The following is a 21,740-nucleotide window of genomic DNA, read 5'->3' as shown; positions in this document are numbered from 1 at the left end:
CCCGAGGTTAAAACCTCTATAATCAAAATAAAAAAAAAAAATTGTTATTCCCAAACAATGCTCTTCAAGTAGTCTGGCTGGAAATGAGAGTCATCAGTCTGCAATCTACGAAGTATACCGTGCTTACGCAACGCAACGCAACGCAAGATCAAACGTTCGTGATGTGAAATATTTGCTGAAGGTGAATATGGAGGTTATGCTTACGAACATCACCTTTATAGAGTTCTACCATGTCAGGCATTCAGTGCTGACGCTATTTAACAAATTAGCCCAGGCGAAACCAGTCATTTTGCGTAACAACTAGTAACACGTGTTTGATCCTCATATATATGGGCGATGAGAAAATAAATGTTCGGCTACAAGATCTGATACCACTTACTTGCACCGTGGCTATTAAAAGATTCATGTCACATTTGGAAGAAATGGAATTTATTATAAAGGACACATCTAGGTAGTAATTCCTCATATGAGCGCCCGACAATAAAAGTCGGAAGAACAGGACATGCTTCGTAAAACCCATTTCAATTATATTAGAATGTAAAAGTCGTATAAAAACTTTCAGCGTAAAAATCGCACAGGGGTACTTGAATGTAAAAATCGTATAAAAAGTTCGCACCCGCAAAAGTCGGCAAGTGAGAACCTTCAGTATAAGAACCGGACAAAAAAATTGTCGGGTTTTACAGAGTAGTTTCTTTTATCCGACTTTTAGTGTGGAAGCAAATGTTATACGGATTTTACAAAGTAAGTATCAATCGTCACGGTTGAGTAGTAAATAGACGTTCATTATTGGGGCACAAGTGCGCCTTTTCTTTAATTGGTCAAATCTCAGATAAGTAGCAATATTGAATTTGTTGATTTGTACCTTGGCTATTTTAAAACTTTTGTTAATTGTCACAGTATCAAGCAATTGTTCGCTAAATCTTTCAGCTGGAAGAGCCTAAAAGCAGCAAAGAGAATAATTTCCAAACAAAAGTAAACACCATATTATTAGTTGAACAGGGTACATTAATATGAATATTCCTTTATTAAAGTAGTGCTAATAAATATTCACTATTATGTTGATAATGTGGTTAACACTCCATTGTCGACTAATTCCACGATAGAGAGTAAATATGGGAAATTGGTTTAAACTAATTTTCATATCATTCGTTTAAATTATACTCAGTAACATCTAATGTTGATAGTCAAATTAAACTTTTTTGTTTAAACAACTATTCGTTTCTGGGTAGTAATGTTCAAATTCAAAATTAAAGAAAATATTATATTTCTGCAATTAATCATATACATTTTAACATACTTACCGTTAGGTCAATCCTGAAGCAACAATGTCTTTTACCTTTGTGTTAATATGTGAAAAACGCTTTGCTTACTATGATTGCACCAATCATTCTAGAAGTGAGGGTAGTCATTGGAGAGTATCCTAATGAATAAAAGCCCACACAGAATACTCCATAACTGACGGAGCGCCAAAGCCCTATTACGGGAATCTGACAAATTATGGGTGCTAATGTACTAGGTGCACCAGGATCAGAAATTCTACCAAAATTGTTTATGTACGATATGCTACTCGTTTGGCGATTACGCGACTTCTGGGTGGTTAAGAACATTCGCATTTGAGTAAAATTAAATAATATGAATATCTCTATTGTTTGATATTACCCATACCTGGAATCAAGCAATAATTGGTTTAAAACATTGCTTCCACCGCTACAGACATTTTTTGTGCAAAGAATTCATAACAACGACTAACCAAATTCCTACGTCTCTAGATTACTGATCGAGCATTGGATGTTCCCAACTATACCGGCCAATTATATATCCGGTTGTTGCGCTAATGCTGTAAAGGCGCCCTGTTCCTTAAATCTAGCGAAATAGTCGTTGAGCACGCGCGGCTGCTCGTTTACTTAGCAAGTTTAGTTTACGCTTGTTCCGAATGGTTTAGGATTGCCTTACACTTGAAAGTATGCATTTAATGTTGCACCAAGGTGCGCGGAGTCCAGACGACATGTTCTGATATTTTCAAGATCTTGCAAACCTAAAGGTTCACAGGGAACTTGGGAAGAAACGACATAGAGAAATTGAAGGAATGAATAAAAAAATTGTCCTTATTACCACACAACAGTGACGAACGATTCTTACTTTGTAAAATCCGCATAAACTTGCTTTCAACGGTAAAAGTCGTTTAAAACAAATACTTTGTATAAACCGGCTATATTTTTGTCAGATTTTTATACTGGAGGTTCTTATTATGCGACTCTTTCATCCAAGAAATCTTGTGCGATTTTTACGTTTGAAGTTTATATACGACTTTTACATTCTAATATAATTGAAACGGGTTCTTCCGACTTTTATTTTCGGGCGGTCATAAATGAAATGGAGTTTTTGTGGTGCTGCGTCTAGTATCGTAAAATCAACAGTCAGCACCACCATTGAGGAAGTCGACACTCGTGACCCGTAAGAGCACGAAACAAAGATGAAATCATATATTCGCGAATATGGACATGGCACTATGATGACAAGGAAGTGTACAAGATAGAAATTAACGACCACCACGACACTGCTCGCTAGGAAAAATATTTCCCAGCCTAGTAAATAGGTTTCCACGCGCAATCGCTAGGCGTTCGCACGAGATCTGTAGGACAACCTTTCACGCTTCACGTTTCATTTTCATTGTTTACATCATGGACATATATAAAAGACCCATATTCCATTCAGCTAATGCATTGAACTGAATCAAATAAACGAAATATATAATAAGAATGTAGAAGTTTCATAGAAAAGTGAGAACAAAAACTGTCCAAAAATGAGCACGTTATCGCTAGTGATTGCGTCTAACAAAACTCCAATATTACGCTAGATATTGGCCAGAATCCAGTAGGCAAATTGAATTTCTGTAATAGGTTAGTGCATTGTACGCTTAGTATAAACAACAGGTATCTCACTCAAGCGTGCTAGACAAAAACATTTCCATTAGCTGATGGCAGTATAGCCGAGAAAACAGGTTTTGTTTTTGCGACATTTTAATGCAATAGTATTTCTATTGACACTCAATTTCATTTCATGCGGAAAATCCGTTTCAAATTTAAACACTATTAGTCCGCAAAGTAGTAATATTTTAAACAACCACATATTAGTCAATCAATTATAATAAACTTAATGTTGCAACCAGCAGCAACATTTCTGTCGCTTTCGATGGATTCCAATTAATGTCTGTATAAGTTTCAAAACGACGTGACGATACAGTGAACAGTCACTATCACTATCACAGAAAGCGACTAAAATGTGGTAACTAGTTGTATCTACAAGTCAATTATTATGCAATTATTCAATGTTGGGATTATTGCTTCGATTTCATGTTTTCGTTTTATTTTTGTTCGTTATGGAATAAAATGAGAGAGATGAGCAGAGATCACGGAGAAAAAGAGAGAAAAATGAATAAATAAATTGAAATCGACTCAAGAGCAGCTCTTCTACATTTTCTATACACTCAACTGAGTGCTCTCGGAAGTAATTTAGGAATGGGATTTTTTCATCTTACGTCTTCCTTATCCGTAGGTCTTTGATGCGTTAGGTGTAACAGCTTCAATTGAAATTATTTCTCACATTGTGGCGAAATGAGCCTGTAATAAAATAGACATTACAGCTTTGTTGAAGTAGTCGAACATCTTCCAATCTTTATAGTAATTGTGAAAAAACAATCCAATTATGGACGGATTAGTGACTTAGAAAGTGTAACCGAAATCATTATAAAAAGTTGGTCTTACACCTACGTTACTCTTCGGCAGAGGGGAAGTAAGTGCGATGTATTCCCTTCCATATGTCGGAATAAAGAGATGCTGAAATTATTGAGCTTGTTCATATTTATAGTTTCTAGTTTTTTGGTGGTGTCATCAATAATACATTTAACAAATTTCACGTACCGTCAAGTTCCCAGTCATCGTGCGTTTAGGCGGATTTGACGTGAATTCAAGCCCAGTGTTTTTATCTAAATGATAACCGCTCTCAGAGTCACCGTAAAAATATCTCTCCAAATACGTCAAAATTTAGAAATAATGTAAAACTATTAATTACAAAACGAGAATGAGGAGTTCAGGACATTTGTTTGGCACATGTCATGTTATATGTCACCATTAACCGTGCATGAAGGGATCCATTTACCGTGTATTTAAAATTTTGATTCAACAATATTTAGAATGTTTCAATTAAACGATGAAATGAGAGGATTTGTGGTTTCAGTGAGCTAGTTCCGTGAATTTCGTGGTTTTGAAACACCACGGTGAATGCTTCATGCACGGCGACTTGACGGTAAATTTGAAGATATTAGTAATCAGTGTTAAGTGATTTTCATTCGATTTGTGGACAATTTTCTTAAATAAATTTAATTGTGGGCAGTTTCATTTAGTTGATAAAATTTATATTCTGATCCCATTGATCACCAAAAGTCCTTCCTAACTGGGGCTCTGATTTGCCAGATCAAGGCCAGTCCATAAATTAGTTTCATTTAAATAGAATATATCAAATCATTGTGTTAGCATGATGTCTTAGAACTGGTGATAGTAGTTGAACTGTTTCTGCGCATCTACAAATCGCTTGCTAAATCAGAATTTTGTGCGAATTTCGACATTCTCTTCCTTAGAACATTTTAGGGATATTTTTCTACTTATTTCGGATTAGCATCTTCTACACCTTGTAAACGTGTAGCTTGGAACACCTTGCGTTTTCCAGCATCGTTAATGATTGTCATATTCGGTTAGCGCATAAATACTGTGAACTCTAGAACATCAATTGTTGTCACGAGAGTAAATTACAATTTACTTGTAATTTACTCTCGTAAACTTGTAAATAAATAATAAAAATCAAATTCAACATCAATAATTCTTTGATGTACTCTAGTCTTTCTTGTGACAGAAAACATATTTTTAGGATTGTGTTAGATTTGGAATTGCTTTCATTAAGAACTTTTCAAAATTTATGTAGTTTCTAGTGACTACATCAAGTCGTCAGAATTAAAAGCTTTATGTAAAAAAAAATTAAAGTCCCTCCCTAAACAAAACCCTGGCTACGGGCCTGATATTATCTAGGTTTACTGTGGCCTGATTTATCTTTGCCGCTTTGCATTAGAAGTTATCTTATCTCAATGCGTTATACTGGACGTGGCTGTTTTACAAAATTGTGGTTTTTTCATGAATTTATAAACAGATTTTTACATCTCTTACAAAAAAATGTATAAGATTCGCTCAAACTTCGAAAACTTTTTCCGCGGCCCAAAGGGCCGCGTCTCGTATACCAATCGACTCAGCTCGACAAATTGGGACAATGTCTGTATGTGTGTGTATGCATGTATGTGCACTAATGTAATGTAATTATCTCAGCAACGGCTGAACCGATCTTAACGAAACTGGTTTCAAATGTAAGGCCTAACGTGATAATTTGACACAATTATTTTTCGTTTTGGATATGTTGTTTACTTTCTGAGATATGGATGATTTTGTCAAAACTCAACATGTTTTAAACAAAAAATTAAGCCGCGCTTAGTGCAAATGAATAAAAGTCTTATAAAAACACCTTTCGAACAAGCCGTAGATCGTCTAAATCCGTTCACGAACGGCGGAGATATTAATCATTTTATATTTAGTCTCTTTAGAATGGGGTTAAATAGGTATGGGTAAGCTGACCAACTCTGATGAAAAAATCCGTACACTGTGCGGCCTGTTTGTCTGAGCGTGGTGAATGATTTCGCTTCGTTGCGGTATGGTGTACGGATTTTTTCGTTAGAGTTGGTCAGTTTAGGTAAGGGGTACAATAGGTTAATAGGAATTAGACACATTGTAGTAAAGAGACTAAAATAACAAAGAGACGCAATGTTTCGTTTGGACTTCCAATTTAACTGTCAATGTCGTTCCACACGAACAAGAGAGTTGTCAATCGTAAATGTTTAGAATTATGTGGCATAGGGAAGTATTGTTATCCAATTCATTCAAATTACTAAATATTTTAAAGATATATTCAAACCAAATTTGTTACAATACCAGCGTGTTTAGAAACGCTAAAGAGAAAAGGGCTTGATTTGATGGGAGGACAAAATTCTGTATGAGGGTAACGAATACCAAATGATGCAAACATTTAAAATGAAAGTGGTTCCGTTATTGGTCTGAATCAGCAAAACAAAGCAAAGCTCTTTTGTTTTCAGCAAACTGACAAGACAGGAACATATGTACAAGACTTCAAGCACGTCTCTTTTTGTTGTGGATTCGCTCGCAATCGAAAAAATCGCAATTTTTTTGGCCTACAGCAAAATACCATTCCTGCGAATATAACTATGTTTTAGCTGGTCGAGAAACTCAGCAGACAAGAAGTGGTATCAGATTTTTATATTGGCTAGAAGAAACAAACGGAATAACAAGAAACAAGTTTTGTGAGGCTTGTACATTTGCAGTGTTGCTTGTGACCCGTAATTTGGTTGCTAGTTGAATTGTTTTCACTGAATTAAGATGGCGTCTTTTTGTTATTCTAGTCTCTTTACATAGTAAAGAACATTGTTTACGACTGTCGTTTCGGCCGTTACCGTGAATCAGCTGTATTAGTTACGGAGTCGTTTATGTTTTCGCGTGTTGTTCAGCGAGAGCACATTACCTTTCGTCCTCAGTATAGTATATTTAATCAATGTACAAAAATGTCAAGTGAGTTTTTTCTTCCGTAAAAATTAATGTTGAACACGAGTTTTATTTTTGTTTTTCGATATTTTTGGTTTTGCAAAAAATACGGACATCAACATAAAACATACGCTTGGGGGCACAATAGGTTAGCCGTTCGGTGTTCTATAGATCACTACTATAATGAAAATTTGAATTATCTTGGCAGGAAAGTTGTGCGTAATTTCATGCGAAAAACGCCAAAACGAAGTTAAAAATCTTATAAAAATGCAATTACAACTGGTCAAGATGGCGCCAGTATTCGATCAGCATCTAAACAATTCAAGGAAAATGCTCGCCATCAATAAAAGCGCTTCAGATATTTCGCGTGTGTTATCAATACAATAAATCAAGGGGCTGTTGAAGTAGGTAATCGAAAAAAAAACATGAACGAAAAAGAGAAGGAAAGGGAATCCAACAAAATGCTCCGAAACGCAAACGTGATCTTCGCACAGCTAAGCAACCACGTGAATGCACAACTTCAATTCCACACTCTGGCGACGACGTGGATACCGAAGAAATCATTCGCAAGTACAAACCCGGACGCAGCTGCTGAAAAACACGTTTTTCAACATTTCCTTCCGCGGTTTTATAATTTTTTACATCATTTGCCAATATCTCATTTTCCTACCTGAATGTATTATTTGTGTTATTAATTTTTAAATAATCTGCGGTATTCATACTTTTCAAATAAAAGTTGAACCGCACATTTTCTGGGCGCGTTCATTGTTTTATTTAGCCCCGAATATAGTGACCTATCGTACGCCAGATTTTAAAAACATCGAAACCAAAGTACCTTTGTCTTATTGGGCAAATATTTTGCCAGGCCCAAAATCAATATTGCCAGAAATGTAACCTTTCCAACCGGTGCTTGTTTGAAAACTAAGGATACCTGTTTTATTATGATATTGTTGAAAATACATATTCATTGTGTGGGTACCTTTACCAAAAAATAATATCGTTTGAAAATTATATCAACATTGTAAATTTATTAATCGGTTCGATATTAATTTTCTAATGAATCGCAAAAGAAAAGATGACGAATCAAAATGCGTATCGTGGTAAAATTGTTTTCTTTCATTTGTTCCGTTCCACTGTATATTTTGCCGCATGGATATGTGTTAAAGGTCAAACGATCTTTTATCTGCGATGGTGAAAATAAACAACAATCTGTGCAAATACTTCAGATAATCTGGAAATTATTCATAATTCAAAAATCTAAACTTCGCGCATGGTGTTCGCTAGAAATGTTGCATATTCACTGTAACCGTGGTCGTCATTTTAATTTTAATTTTACGTGTGCCTAGTCAGGTAATATGAAAGTACTATTCCAAACCCGACTTCCATCTAGTAGTTAGAGAATAGTTCGTGAAAATGTCAAAAATTACACACCAAAGTATCCACGATCATACAAAATGATTCGAAAAAAGTGTACTTCATTAACATACATACCAAAGTAAGTTATACATGAATTGCATACGGTGAGTTGAAGGATCGAAAATAAAAGTTGCAAGTACAGAACATGCTTCGTAAAACCCGTTTCGAATATATTAGAACATAAAAATCGGAAATAAACTTCTTCAAGCGCAAAATTCGGACAGAGATCCTTAAGCATAAGAATCGCTTAAAAAGTTTTCACCCGTAAAACTCGGCAAGGTTGAACCATCAATATGAAATCCGGCTAAAAATAAATAAATCGTACGCAGGAGCAGTATATCGTGTTGTTCAAGATTAAATGTCGGCTAAAAGAAACTACTTTGTAAGAATCGCAAATGATTTTTTTCGGTTTTTATACTCAAGGTTTTTTATCCAATTTTTACAAAGGAGAGTCTCTGTTCGATTTTGATACTTGAAGTTTATATCCGGGTTTTACGAAGCATATTCTGTCCTTGCGATTTAATAGATAGATACTAGATACTGTAGACATAAATACATTTTATTTGAAATATATTGCATCAAAATCTAGTCAGCTTTCACTAACAAAAAAGTTGGCTTCGCAAGAACTTTTCATTCGATTGTCGTTTCGATCAACTGGATTTCAAATGACATCTCAAAACCACATCATTGAAAACAAGTTTTGTTTTTGCTTTTATCTGTATGTAAGATTAGAGCCGTAAAGAAGCTATCAAATTGAAATAAAATATTTAAATACTGCCTAACAGAGATCTCTAATGTCCTGAGAGTAATGGTACCGTTGCAAGTGTTTATACATATACCTAACATTGCAACCAGATTAAGATCTCCAGCAAGTATTAGTAATAGTTTGAGACAGTGCTTCAATTGACCAGCACTGCCACCCTCAGCCCGAACCTTGTGGGAGCACTTCGAAAGTGCATTTAGATATCGTTTTCTCCGATTGGAGACTGGACAACTCCAGATAGATAATGATCTCTCACGACGCGCGCCAAATCGCACGAGGGTCAGATTGGATGATCCCAATATGGTCTGTCTGGCTAGGTATGTGAAGCTGCTCTTTTTGTCGATGGTACCAGCAAACCGTATTAGGAGAAAAGCAATTTCCAAAGCCGACTTCTTCATCTGTCTGGCTGTGGCCTACCCCCCCCCCCCCCCCCCTCCTCACGGTCTCACAGTAGTCACGAAGATAGCCAAGTGTTGATTATATAATGAGTTTAATTACTAGTCGGAGGAATTAATTTCTATTGGGTGGACGCGTATTTTTTCGCAGTCTATTCGACTGAGCTTTTAATAAAGATCGCTGATCGCACAGATGATTAGAAACGGCTCTACTCGAAACCGATGGACTTACCTTGAGTTGGTAAGATTCGAGATGAACTCCATGATTTGATTGGTTGATAGGAGGTTGGTCGAATCCACATCGATTAGCCGGTACAGCTTGTCCAAGATCTGCACAGCCCATGCAGAGAACAGATAAAGGTAATTATTGATCAAAACGGAACTGCTACCTGTCAATCACTTACCCCCTTGGCGTGCCATATTTGGCAAAACTTTTCATAGCTTACTGTTCCCTCGCCGCAAAGCACGTACGCCACCGACTCGATCTGCTCGGCGAAATCAATCTGTTTTTCGTCCCTGGAATGATACGAAATGATAATTTCTGTTAGTAGGCCACAAAAACTGTATCGCTGTTCTGGATTGGTATTTGTATTTCAGTCGCAAATGTGTTTTTATTGTCACCTTGAACGCTTACACTGAACAATTGACTAATTTGTAAATCAAGGCAGTTCAGTGTAAACGCAGAACATCTATAAAACTAACCATCTGGTATTTAGCTAGGGCTGTTAAAACCATTCCAGTGATAGGTTTTCCAAACAAAACTCAACTCATATAAAACAACATAAGGTTGTGCATCAGGAAACCAGTAGACTACACGACACGAACTCCGCAGTATGAACCTAATCCCAATCGAAATAGTTTTGATTCTTCTCAGTGCTGTAAGCAGTGCTGTTTCGAACAAATATGATGGGTGAGTACTCCAAAAATTCACTAAAAATCATCGAAGTGACGTCATCGTTCATGAAATTGCAGTTTTAAACTGTATGAAGTGGACATCAAATCCGGCCACGAAGTCGGACTTTTGGTACATCTTCAGAGCAATCGGCCAGGCATTGACATCTGGGGGCTAGACCAGTTGGGGCCTAAGCGTGTACTAGTACCGTTGGCGGTTCAAAATATGACAGAAAATTACTTTGCACACTATCGGCTGAACTACACGGTCAAAGTGGAAGATTTCGGAAAGTATGGCCTCGTGGCCAAACGGTGAAAATAGAAGATCTTAACAATCGCTACATTCCATTGCAGAGACTATGATGCTCGTCAAAAGATGCAACAACCATCGGAAGATGACACGTTCATGAACAGCTATTCGTCGTACGATGAAATTAACGAATACATGATGCAAATAGCTGCGGAGAATTTTGAGTGGATTCGTATTCGAATTATTGGTTGGTCCGTTGAAGGTCGTCCGATTCGCGCAATTACGCTTAATCCCAAGCAACAGGATACTATAATTGTAGATGCGGGGATTCATGCCAGAGAATGGATCACAGTTTCTACGGCACTATATCTGATCAAAAAGTTGGTCGATGATAGTGACCAATATCGGTACCTGCATGATTACAAATGGGTGATTATTCCGCTCGTCAATCCCGATGGGTACATTTACTCGATGACAACGGACCGTTATTGGAGGAAGAACCGCAGACGAATTAATGATAAATGTTATGGGGTGGATTTAAACCGAAACTTTGGATACTCTTGGGAATCGGGAGCAGAATTATATTCCAAAGAATGTCATCCTGGTTTCCGAGGACCAGCACCATTCTCGGAACCTGAAGCCAGAGCGCTGCGAAGCGTTTTGGACAGTAACGATGACGCGAAACTGTATATAACTTTGCATAGCTATGGAGGATATTTCATATTCCCGTGGAGTCACGATAGTGCGTCCGTGCAGAACGTTGCCGATTTGCGACAGGTTGGTGTTGGTGCAGCTCGTGCAATCTGGAATTACAACAGACACGAGTACAAGGTTGGTTCGAGTGCGGAGATTCTACGCTACCAGGCCACTGGAACTAGTATCGACTATGCGTACTCTATTGGGATCGAGCTGCCGTTTGCGATGGAGATTGCTGAGTACGGTTACAGTGACTTCCAACCGCCACCCAATGCAATTGATCAGATAGTGAAGGAGTCTTTCATTGGCATCAAAGAGATGGTTTATGCTATGAAAAACCTGAGTGTAAAGAAGCTAGAAAAAACTACGATGAAGAGCCGAGGGTCAGGTCGAAAATGAACCACTTGAGGTGATTAGATAATATTTATCTTTAAGAAATTATTAAATTCAATGCACGGTATTCAGCGTTAGCTTACAAGTGTCGAATCTGTTTTTCTTAATTATGCACATAACAATATGATCGAAATTGTTTTGACCACGATGACATGATTTCCTTACCGTTTTTAGGACTAATAAGTAAGTCAAACTTTTGTCTTTTTGTGTTTTAGCGACATTAAATTAGCAAGAGACTGGAAGTATGAATTATTTTTAGTTTTGGCATATAGTTTGTAGCCAATCGATTAGGTGCATCAAATTTTATAGCACACCGCATAGAATTGAAATATTTGTTGATTGAATGAAATTTCTTTATTTTCCCAAATTATTGTAATTTTAGTATTTTGTGCTTCCAGGAATTGTAGCTGATATCAATTTCTATCGATTTTTGTATTTAAATATTGGGATAGAAAGAATATATGTTTTTGCAAAAAATGTGAAATTTCTGCACTTTTACGAATTTTTGAGAACATTTCCTTCCAGAAACTGTAGCTAGTATCAATTGTAATTGATTGGTGTATGACAATATGTAAGTCATCGCATCGAATTCATAATTATATGCTAAATAAGTAAAATTTCTTTATTTCTACGAAGTTTTTTTATTTTTTAGCAAATATGAATTATTTCAGAAATTGTAGTTGATATCAATAAAAAATTATAGATTTATAATGCAGCTTGAGAAAAAATAATGTGCGGATAATTGAAACAATTTCTTCGGATGGTCGGACGGATAATCGAGTCTACAGATAATCGAGACTACGGATAATCGAATATGGCCTGTACCTAAAATATAAGGTAACCGAACTAACCATCCTTTGCCATTTCTCACACTTCTCCCCCCCACTCTCTCTGCTTCTTTTTTTCTTCGTGTTCGTGGTTCACGACTCACTTTCTTGCGTTCCTTCTTGCTGTTTCTCTATCCATTTCGAAGTTGTGTGATAAGATCTTCTGCTCTTCTGATATATTTATTTATGTCCAATCATGTATGCGATGTAATTGTACAGGTTTAAGAAGACAAAACTATTTTTTGTTTGCCGTTACCCTGTAAATAGGTTTATTTTGCATTTTAGTGTAGAAGAGAACCACCCGTGAAAACAAGTTTAATAGTACATACTACTTGGTAAATGAAATATAATATATTTGTAATCCTGAGAAAATTTGCAAAATGTTTGTATAATGAGAAAACTATGACTATTTTCAAATGTTCATACCCTCAAGAAAAAAGGAGCATCCCTTCGAAACGTTGCACTATGGGCAGGCAGGTGACCAAAAATCGAAAACTACATCAACTCCAATTTAATTCAGTTCTATTCAAAGATTTTATTCTTGCCTCTTAATGACTTGCCTGTTCTAATGACCCTGCCACTTCTAGTTTTGCGATCTGTTTACTTCACATCCTTGCTCTCACTTGAGTACTATGGCTCTAAGTTTCATAACCCAGTAATCTCTAGCTAATTGAATGTTGTTAAAACGTAAAAAAAGAAAATGTGACTAACATAGTCGATATAAAAAAGGAAAAAATATCCTATTCAAAGTTTGTTGTTAGCTCTACTACCTACAGTAAGTACATTTAAAAACATTTGACTGCGAAACGGTGCCTCTTTTCAGCGATTGTATCCATCGATGGCTAACTCATCGAACGAGGTCACGGATTTGATCACTGTTCTTCAGTGGAGTTACAGGAGTATCACTTCAAAAATAAATTCTTTAAATTTTTTAATAAATAGCTTGCTTTATTTGAAACTTGGCTAACTTGTTATCGACAGTACGCGTTGCTAGAAACGCGAACTAAGAGTTTGATGAAAGCCAAGAAACGTAGTTGCTGGCACCGGTTCGTTGACGGACTAACGAGAGAAACAGCGATGAGCACTCTTTAGGGAACGGCCTGGCGTATGCGAACCCGAAACACTACTAGCGAGAGCGTGGAATATTCAAACCGTTGGATTTTCGTTTTCGCCAATTAGGTTTATCCGGATTCCGTCCCGACACAGAAAATCTACCTCGCCGCGTCCACTCGTGATAGTTATCGCGATCGAAATACCGTATTTGATGGTGAAGTTCTCACTTGCTCTCTTATCACGTAACAATAAACCTGGAGCCAGACAGAATAAAATTCAACTTGTTGAAGGATCTGCCGTACTGCCAAAAGACTTATTAGGTTTGTTCAGGGTAACATTGTCCCACACGATTGGAGACAAGTGGAGGTCGTCGCCATCCAAAAACAGGAAAATCAGCCGCAGACCACAATTCGTATCGACCGATCGCAATGCTGTCCTGTATCCTGAAATTGTTCGAGAAAATGATCCTATCCCGTCTCGACAATTGGGTCGAAGCAAATGGCTTACTGTCAGATACACAATTTGGCTTTCGCAAAGGTAAAGGGGCGAACGATTGTCTTGCGTTGCTCTCAACCGAAATTCAAATGGCCTATGCTAGCAAAGAGCAGATGGCATTAGTGTTCTTAGATATTAAGGGGGCTTTTGATCCAGTTTATATCAACATTCTTTCAGAGAAGCTGCACTAGCATGGTCTTTTGCCGACTCCAAACCACTTTTTGCTAAACTTGTTGTCTTAAAAACACAAATTATCAAGGCACGTGTAATCAACCTTCGGATTTGAACCAATTTTAGGAGAATTGTTCATCTAGGGCCCATATATCAAAATCCAAATTTTTGTACTAATTGAACCACCCCTCGGGCCATGGGAGTACCCCCCGTTTTGACAAATTGGTAAAACATTTGATTTTTGTTTTATTATATCTTCGATTTATTCATTCGTAAAAAGGACGGCAAGAGTTTGTAGACCATTTAATACACTCGCCTTTTTAAAACACGATGAACCTGTATTCGAAGGTACTGATATGTACAACAATATATTTCATATTTTAAAATCTGGAACCTTCCGTCTTCGGCAGAGGTTAGATTCACAGTAAAAGCAGGAAAAATCTGGCAGCTAACCTAAATATGTCTGGCAAAATCTGTCACTTGACCACAACCTCAAAGACATAGAAACTTGACATACATTGTAGTCTTCATTGAACGTTCAACAATCGCAATTTTTGTTGAATTTTGAAAAAATATGACCTAAATTTTTAAAATGTACTTTATCGTTTTAGTGAGATAATTTGTGTGTAACAATCTCTATAATTTGAAAATCTGGCAGAATGAGAGGTTTGTCTTTTTGTCTGGAAGCTGCAGCGACTTAGGGGAATGTATGATTACAACATTTTGAATGAAATATTTTTTGTAAAAGTTGTCTATTTGTGCATGCATTTATCGAAGCCAGCATTCAGTTTCAACTCTTTCTTCATTCTTTTACTTCCAAGCTCACTGAAGTTTTACACAGAATCGAATGCCTTTAGTACAGGAAAAAAATTATTTAATTCACAAATAAAAGCAGACAGAAAGGAGATATAAATTAATTCACAAACAAAATGAAAGCAGAATGTGGTATCTTTTAAATTTTAGAGTATAAGTGAACAGCGTAATCCTTATCTGATGCATTTTTGCTCGATTATCCCACTCAGAATTAGCACAGAAATAAAATTCAGTTCGAAACTGAAATTTAATTTGAACCGAAAATAAGTGAATGAATACGCTGAACCGAACTAATGAAGCACGATGATTCTAAAAAGATTCAAGTAAAGTGAGTTAGCTGTGGACATGAATCACATAAAAATAATTAAGCGAAATGAACACACGCACACTTATTTGTGTATATGGAATCAAAAAATCTACTTCAGATCAAAATCAAACAGATATTTCGTTAATCTACCCAAATGAAACACTGAATCGATCAATAGTCGATTCTTTTTTGTCGAGTGAATCGAACACGATTTCTATTCTATTCTAACCCTTACACAGCCAGTATTGAAAAGCATCCTGGAAAACACTGCAGATATTCTTTAGTGTTTTTCTTGTCAATATTGATATTTGAAGCATATTTTGTGTAATATGTCGCAAATATTAAAACGGCCAGGCCTACTGTGCAGAGTTTGGTTTAAAGATGTTTCAAAATTATACGGCAATTAAAGTATTCATTTAATGAATAATCTAACTAACGAATCATTTTGAATCTTGAAGGAGGAAGAAACGAGAACAACCGTACCGACCGTTTCAGTGTAAAGGGGTTATGATAAATCGATGGGAGTGACTAGGCTAAGAAGGTTAATGTCACTTCTTTGGTCCTTTGGGATGCGACAAAGGTATTTATACCTTGCCTTGGCTACGAGTGAATCGAACACGATTTGTTCACTATACTGAATCGGTTTGCCCATCTTAATTTTGTCATATGCGAATAGGCTTCGAAACGTAACAAATTGACCTAAAAAATTGAATTCTACGATATTGCTTTCTCAAAAAACAGCAAAAAATACAAGGTGCTAAACTGCATTTTTGCGTTAATTTAAAGTTTCACCCTCCACTTACCTTACTTACTTGCCGTTCAGGCTAGGGCCTTGTTGTCTCTTGCTGTATGCAGTAGCCGTCTCCACTCCACTCGATCAATTGCTGCTCGTCGCCAGCCGCCGCAGTCTTCGAAGGGTCCGCAGGTCGTCCTCTATCTGGTCGATCCACCGTGCTCGCTGTGCGCCCCGTCTTCTTGTTCCTGTAGGGTCGCCCTCAAGAACCATCTTCACCGGGTCGTCGTCCGACATTCTTACGACGTGTTCAGCCCACTACAAACGTCCTATTTTTGCGGTATGCGCGATGGATGGTTCTTCCAGCAGCTGATGCATTCATTCGCCTGCGCCACGTTCCGTCTTCCATTTGCACGCCACCATAGATGGTATGCAACACCTTTCGTTCGAAAACTCCAACGGCGCGTTGGTCCTCCACGAGCATAGTCCAGGTCTCGTGGCCGTAGAGGACCACCGGTCTAATCAGCGTCTTGTAGATAATCAACTTCGGGCGGCGGCGAATTTTGTTCGACCGGAGCGTCCTCCGGAGTCCAAAGTAGGCACGATTTCCCGCCAAGATTCGTCTCTGAACTTCTCTGCTGGTATCATTGTCGGCAGTTACCAGTGAGCCCAAATACACGAATTCGTCGACCATCTCGATTTCGTCACCGTCAATCTGAACTCGGGATGGGAGGTTCACATTGTCGTCTCTAGAACCTCTTCCTCTCATGTATTTTGTCTTCGAAACGTTGATGGTAAGTCCAATCCTGCTAGCTTCAGCTTTTAGTCTGATGTACGTTTCCGACATCACCTCAAATTTCCGTGCCATTATGTCAATGTCGTCAGCGAAGCCAAGAAGCTGGACGGATTTCCTGAAGATCGTGCCACTCGTGTCTATCCCCGCTCTCCTTATTACACCTTCTAACGCAACGTTAAACAGCAGGCACGATAGACCATCACCTTGCCGTAACCCTCTTCGAGAGTGTCCCTAATACTCGATCAACGCACATCACCCTTATCCATCGTCGCTTTGACTAATCGTGTTAGCTTATCCGGAAAACCGTACTCGTGCATTATCTGCCATAGCTGATCTCGATCGATTGTGTCATGCACCGATTTGAAATCGATGAACAAATGATGTGTGGGCACGTTGTATTCGCGGCACTTCTGCAGAACCTGCCGAATCGCGAATATTTGGTCCGTGGTGGCGCGGGAACCCATGAATCCCGCTTGGTAGTGCCCCACGAACTCCCTTGCAAATGGTGACAATCGGCGGCAAACAATTTGTGAGAGGACCTTATAGGCGGCGCTAAGTAGTGTGATCGCGCGGTAGTTGTAGCAATCCAACTTGTCACCCTTTTTGTAGATTGGTCAAACACCGCTCTCCATCCACTTCTCCGGAAGAATCTCCTCCTCCCAAATTTTGGCGATTACCTAGTGCAGCTAGTTGCTAGCCAGTGTATCACCATCGTATTTTAATAGCTCGCTGGGTAGTTAATCTACACTGGCAGCTTTGTTGTTTTTCAGCCGACCGATCTCCTCCTTGACTTCTTGGAGATCGGGGCCTGACAGCCTATCGTCTTCTGCGCGTGCTCCAAGATCCGTTACCATACCGTCTTCGTCCTCTGCTGCTTCACCGTTGCGGTGCTCGTCATAGTATTGCTTCCACCTCTCAATCACCGCACACTCGTTGGTAAGAAGGTTTCCGTCTGAGTCCCTGCACATATCGGCTTGCGGAACGTAGCCTTTGCGCGAACTGTTCAGCTTCTCGTAGAACTTCCGTGTGTCGTTTACGCGGTACAGTTGTTCCATCGCTTCGCGATCTTTTTCCTCCTGTTGGCGCTTCTTTCTCCGGAGAACCGAGGTTTGCCTGTTCCGTGCTTGTTAGTATCGCTTCACATTCTGTCTCGTTCCATGCTGCAGCATCTTCGCCCGTGCTGCATTCGTCTCCTCTTGGTTTCCTCGATTCGGAATCGCTGTACCTAGTGCCGCTATAGCAGTACTTCCTATGGCGGAACGGCAACCCCGGCGTCCCGAAGTTGCGCGATGTTGGGCCTTGGTGTCCGACTACGACGAGTGTTGTAGACCGTCAAGAGTTTTGAGCGCATGCATACTGCAACTAGGCAATGGTCCGAATCTATATTTGCACTGCGGTAGGTACGAACGTTGGTGATATCAGAGAAGAATCGCCCGTCGATTAGAACGTGATCGATTTGGTTTACGGTGCGTTGGTCAGCTGACCTCCAGGTGGTTTTGTGGATATCTGAGCGTTCATATCATCTATGACGATTTTCACGTCCCGCTGCGAACAGTCGTCGTACATCTCCTCCAGTGGGCAGTGTACGTTGATGATGCTGTAGTTGAAGAAACGGCCTTTGATCCTCAACTCAAACATCCCTGCGTTGATCGGAGACCATCCAATCACGCGTTGACGCATTCTACCCAGCACTACAAAGCCGGTTCCCAGCTCGTTGGTGGTGCCACTGCTCTGGTAGAAAGTAGCCGGCCGATGCCCGCTTTCCCATACCTTTTGTCCTGTCAAGCAATGTTCCTGCAGTGCTACGACTTCAAAGTTGCGTGATTGGAGTTCGTCGTTGATTATCCTGTCGAAAGCTGGAAAGCAGAGTGAGCTGCAGTTCCATGTTCCGAGTTTCCAATCGTAGTCCTTATGTATTTCGTCGCGTAGGTCTTAGCCGATTAAATAAAAAGTAAAGAAGAGATACTTTTCCTTTTAATTCCACCAGTTTTGCCGATTGTTCCGATTCGTATTTTCTTCTGCATTATTCGTAACGGTTAGTTTTCCAGGGCGGTTTGTTGGGCCTTCCCCAACCCCCTGTCTCACCGGAGGACCATCGTGTCAGCTCTGTTTAGAGTCCCACGCTGCCACAAGGACGATACATCAGCCGCCCCTAACATTGATAACAGACGCTGTTTTGAGCCGCCCCTAACATGGCGAACAGACGACTCAAAATGAATACTATAGCATTTGCTAGCATTCGCCTGCATAGCTGAAAACAAGGTTCGATTTCAGTAGGTCTCACCAGCAAACAGAACCTCTTCACCTACGGGACATCGTAAGGTAGAAGAAGTCGTTTAGTGTGTTCACAAGTAGTGTGTCCAATTTTGGACTTAGCGTCAGCCCGGTGCATTAATCAAGTGCCGTGATTCTGAAGAGACGAAGTCGAAACGCAAGCACCTGGACTAATTATAGTTAGGTTTTGTTGCCATTATGCATAAAGAATTTGACAAATTTTCTGGCAGTAGAAAGGGACTTGTGATTTTTTGTGTGTTTCTTTAACTATGGCGGATATGTTAAGTATCTGCCTTGCCTTTTGTAGGGTATACAAGTAAACAATACGCACAATCAAAAAAATGAGATGGTGTCAATTTTTTAAACAGGAGTATGGTGAATTTGGCTAAATCTTTTGTTGCATTTTTTTAAATGTTTATGTTTAGCAGTTAGGTCAATTACAAATGTTAGGCTTGAATTCTTATCTATGAATTCTATACAATAAGTACTTCAACGATTTCAATATACTATAAGAAAATTGTTTGTGTTTTATCTAACATCTTCCGAATTATGGCGGATGTTGTAAATTTTATTAACATTAATGAATAATATTTATTCGCAATATTTAGTATTATGATTTCTTCGGACGAATCGGAGGATAGACCGATCTCGGCTCCGCTGGATATGAACGTCGAGTTAATAGAGGTAGTGCGCAACCATACACATTTGTTGGACACAAAATACCATGACAATAATGCCAGAACCACGAGTTGGGAAGCAATCGCGTGCGAGATACTTGCTCTATACCTTACATGGGAAGAGTCTAGGAACACGCCATCTTTACCAAAAAAAAGCCTTGCAAGCAAAATGGAAGGGTCTGCGATCGTCATACTCAAGATCGCGACGCGAAAACAACGGGTGAGGTGACCAAGCTGCAACACTAAAAAAAAATATCGGAAATATTGTAAACAAATGCAATTTTTGGACACCATTGTTAGAAAAATAAATATTCCAAATATTATTCTATATACGGAACCAGTGGTTGGTAGTTTTGGAACTACTCAGAAAAAAAAGAAAATAAAGAAAAAGATTGAACCACCTTGATTATATGATTCAATTGTTTCCAAGCTTATTTTTCGAAAATAAGCATGTCTACTCAAATCAACAGGTGGTGGGGTTTCTTCAGCAGGCCTGATATGAAAAAGTTCGCTAGAACTTTGCCGAATATTTTTTTTAGTATTATGCACAAATGAGCAAACGCAAATTCATTTCTCACTAAATCAGTTATGAAATTTGCGTTCCGGCTTCGTCTCGGCAAAATCTGATACTAATTTGGTGACAGGACTAAGCTAGCTCCGGACTAACGCTAGCTCCAAAAGCGGAGACACGATTTGTGTTCTTGAACGTGATGTCTCACAAGAAAAAATGTTCCGTTTAAGCTGTTAAGAACCAGTTAACCCATTATGTCCTAACGTATGAAATTTCATACGCAAAAACATCCATGTTTCAATACGTAATTTCTGTACACCTCGAATTTCTTCGTGTGTACAAACAGCTGTAGCTTTTGTAATTTTAAATGTATTTGGATCGGGTATAGTTGAGGCAAATGGCGGCTGAAAAGTAAGCAACATATTTCATTTGATTTAATTGCTGTAATTAGTGCTAATCATTCCACCTAGTGACAAAAAATTACTAGAGATGTGAGAAAAGCTTTGTCTAGTTGTTAGTTCGGGTTTAGCGAACGCGTGATTGTTGAGTGCAACGGTGATTTGGAAAGTTCTAAAAAGCAAGTGTTAGAAATTAGTATGCCATGAGAATTCAAAAAAAATCTTATTATAGCTAAGATTTGTTTTATAGCAGATTTGATCGCAGGAGGCGTTTTCCGAAGAGTATAAGAAAATTTTCATTAAAAATTGTACACGTGGTCGAAGTAGAAGCAAATATAGTTGCCAACATTGGCCTTTCGTACCCTCCAGGTGAGCCGTACAAACCGGACATAGTCCCTGTTGCTGTCGCTAATAGCAAGAATGTTCCCAAAGAGGCAAGAAGCGAAAAATTGGACCTTGGAAAAATTTAAATTGTCTTCTGATACAAACGAAGTCGTTGTTCTCAATGAACATTTACAAAATCTCAGTGATTCCTGTTATAAATATAAATGGTCTCCAGTTGACTTGTTTCACCAGTTGTTCGATGTAGATTTCTGTCACCACAGAAGCAAACAACTATGCATTGCAAAAAGGAGATACAAGATTCCATGTGACCTTAACAGAAATGTACAAATTTCTAGGAATTTTGCATGCATCCGGTTACGTTAAAGTTTCTAGTAAACGAAACTATTGGGAACTGAAAGAAGATACCTACAACATGCTGATTGCTAATGCAATGACGAGAAATAAATTCGATCTAATTTTGAAATATCTTCATTTCAACGACAATATGCACAATAGAGTGGGACATGGTTATATGAAAAAAATAAAATTTGGCTCCGAGTAACTTTTTGGGATTCATTTAGCTCCCAGAACAACTATGCAAATTTTTAGCTCGATCGGTGAAACTATATTTTTGCGCCCGCGGTTTAAAGTTTACATGGGATTTCGTATGGGGAAATTATCTTTTGCAAATTAATTCTTCCAAGAGTCGTCCGTTACCTCCTAAAAATAAATAGATGTCTGATTTTCATAGGAAATTTGTCAAGGAAACAAAGTCCAGAAGACTGCAAAAAGATATGATGCTTGTGGAAAAAGTTATTAAGCAAAATCCGATTGATGCCCTGAAGATTGATGAAAATTTCACTTTTCATAGCATCACTGCTTCTGACGGTCTAATTATATACAA

General features: G+C 38.5%; 2 protein-coding genes across 3 annotated transcripts in view; one reads left to right on the top strand and one right to left on the bottom strand.

Annotated features, from left to right (window-relative positions):
- Positions 1 to 21,740, bottom strand: part of LOC131678425 (NADPH oxidase 5) — a 300,998-nt gene that overhangs the window by 65,800 nt on the left and 213,458 nt on the right. The window contains exons 3-4 of the mRNA XM_058958575.1: positions 9,632 to 9,743; positions 9,460 to 9,557 (exon numbers count right to left, since the gene is read on the bottom strand). Of these exons, the coding sequence (XP_058814558.1) occupies positions 9,460 to 9,557; positions 9,632 to 9,743 (210 nt within the window). The remainder of the gene's footprint in view (positions 1 to 9,459; positions 9,558 to 9,631; positions 9,744 to 21,740) is intronic.
- On the top strand, positions 10,043 to 11,550 carry LOC131678426 (carboxypeptidase B1-like). Of its 2 annotated transcripts, XM_058958576.1 has the most exons (3): positions 10,043 to 10,137; positions 10,200 to 10,409; positions 10,473 to 11,550. In XM_058958576.1, exons 1-3 carry the CDS (start codon positions 10,061 to 10,063, stop codon positions 11,461 to 11,463), a joined length of 1,278 nt encoding a protein of 425 aa, XP_058814559.1. In that variant the 5' UTR covers positions 10,043 to 10,060; the 3' UTR covers positions 11,464 to 11,550. The 2 variants fall into 2 exon arrangements, with proteins under 2 accessions (XP_058814559.1, XP_058814560.1); XM_058958577.1 differs by lacking the exon at positions 10,200 to 10,409 and having other exon boundaries at positions 10,044 to 10,137.

The sequence above is a fragment of the Topomyia yanbarensis genome, chromosome 2 (assembly GCF_030247195.1).
Source record: "Topomyia yanbarensis strain Yona2022 chromosome 2, ASM3024719v1, whole genome shotgun sequence".
In the NCBI taxonomy this organism is placed as follows: domain Eukaryota; kingdom Metazoa; phylum Arthropoda; class Insecta; order Diptera; family Culicidae; genus Topomyia; species Topomyia yanbarensis.
The sequence above is the reverse complement of the archived record's forward strand: the minus strand, read 5'-3'. Positions and strand labels throughout refer to the sequence as shown.

What these genes read in the sequence shown, in the direction of transcription:
- LOC131678426 (XM_058958576.1), top strand. Translation starts at nt 10,061, where the DNA reads ATGAACCTAATCCCAATCGAAATAGTTTTGATTCTTCTCAGTGCTGTA. An exon ending in GTTTCGAACAAATATGATGG is followed by an intron (nt 10,138 to 10,199) that starts GTGAGTACTCCA and finishes ATGAAATTGCAG; the next exon opens with TTTTAAACTGTATGAAGTGG. An exon ending in AAAGTGGAAGATTTCGGAAA is followed by an intron (nt 10,410 to 10,472) that starts GTATGGCCTCGT and finishes ATTCCATTGCAG; the next exon opens with AGACTATGATGCTCGTCAAA.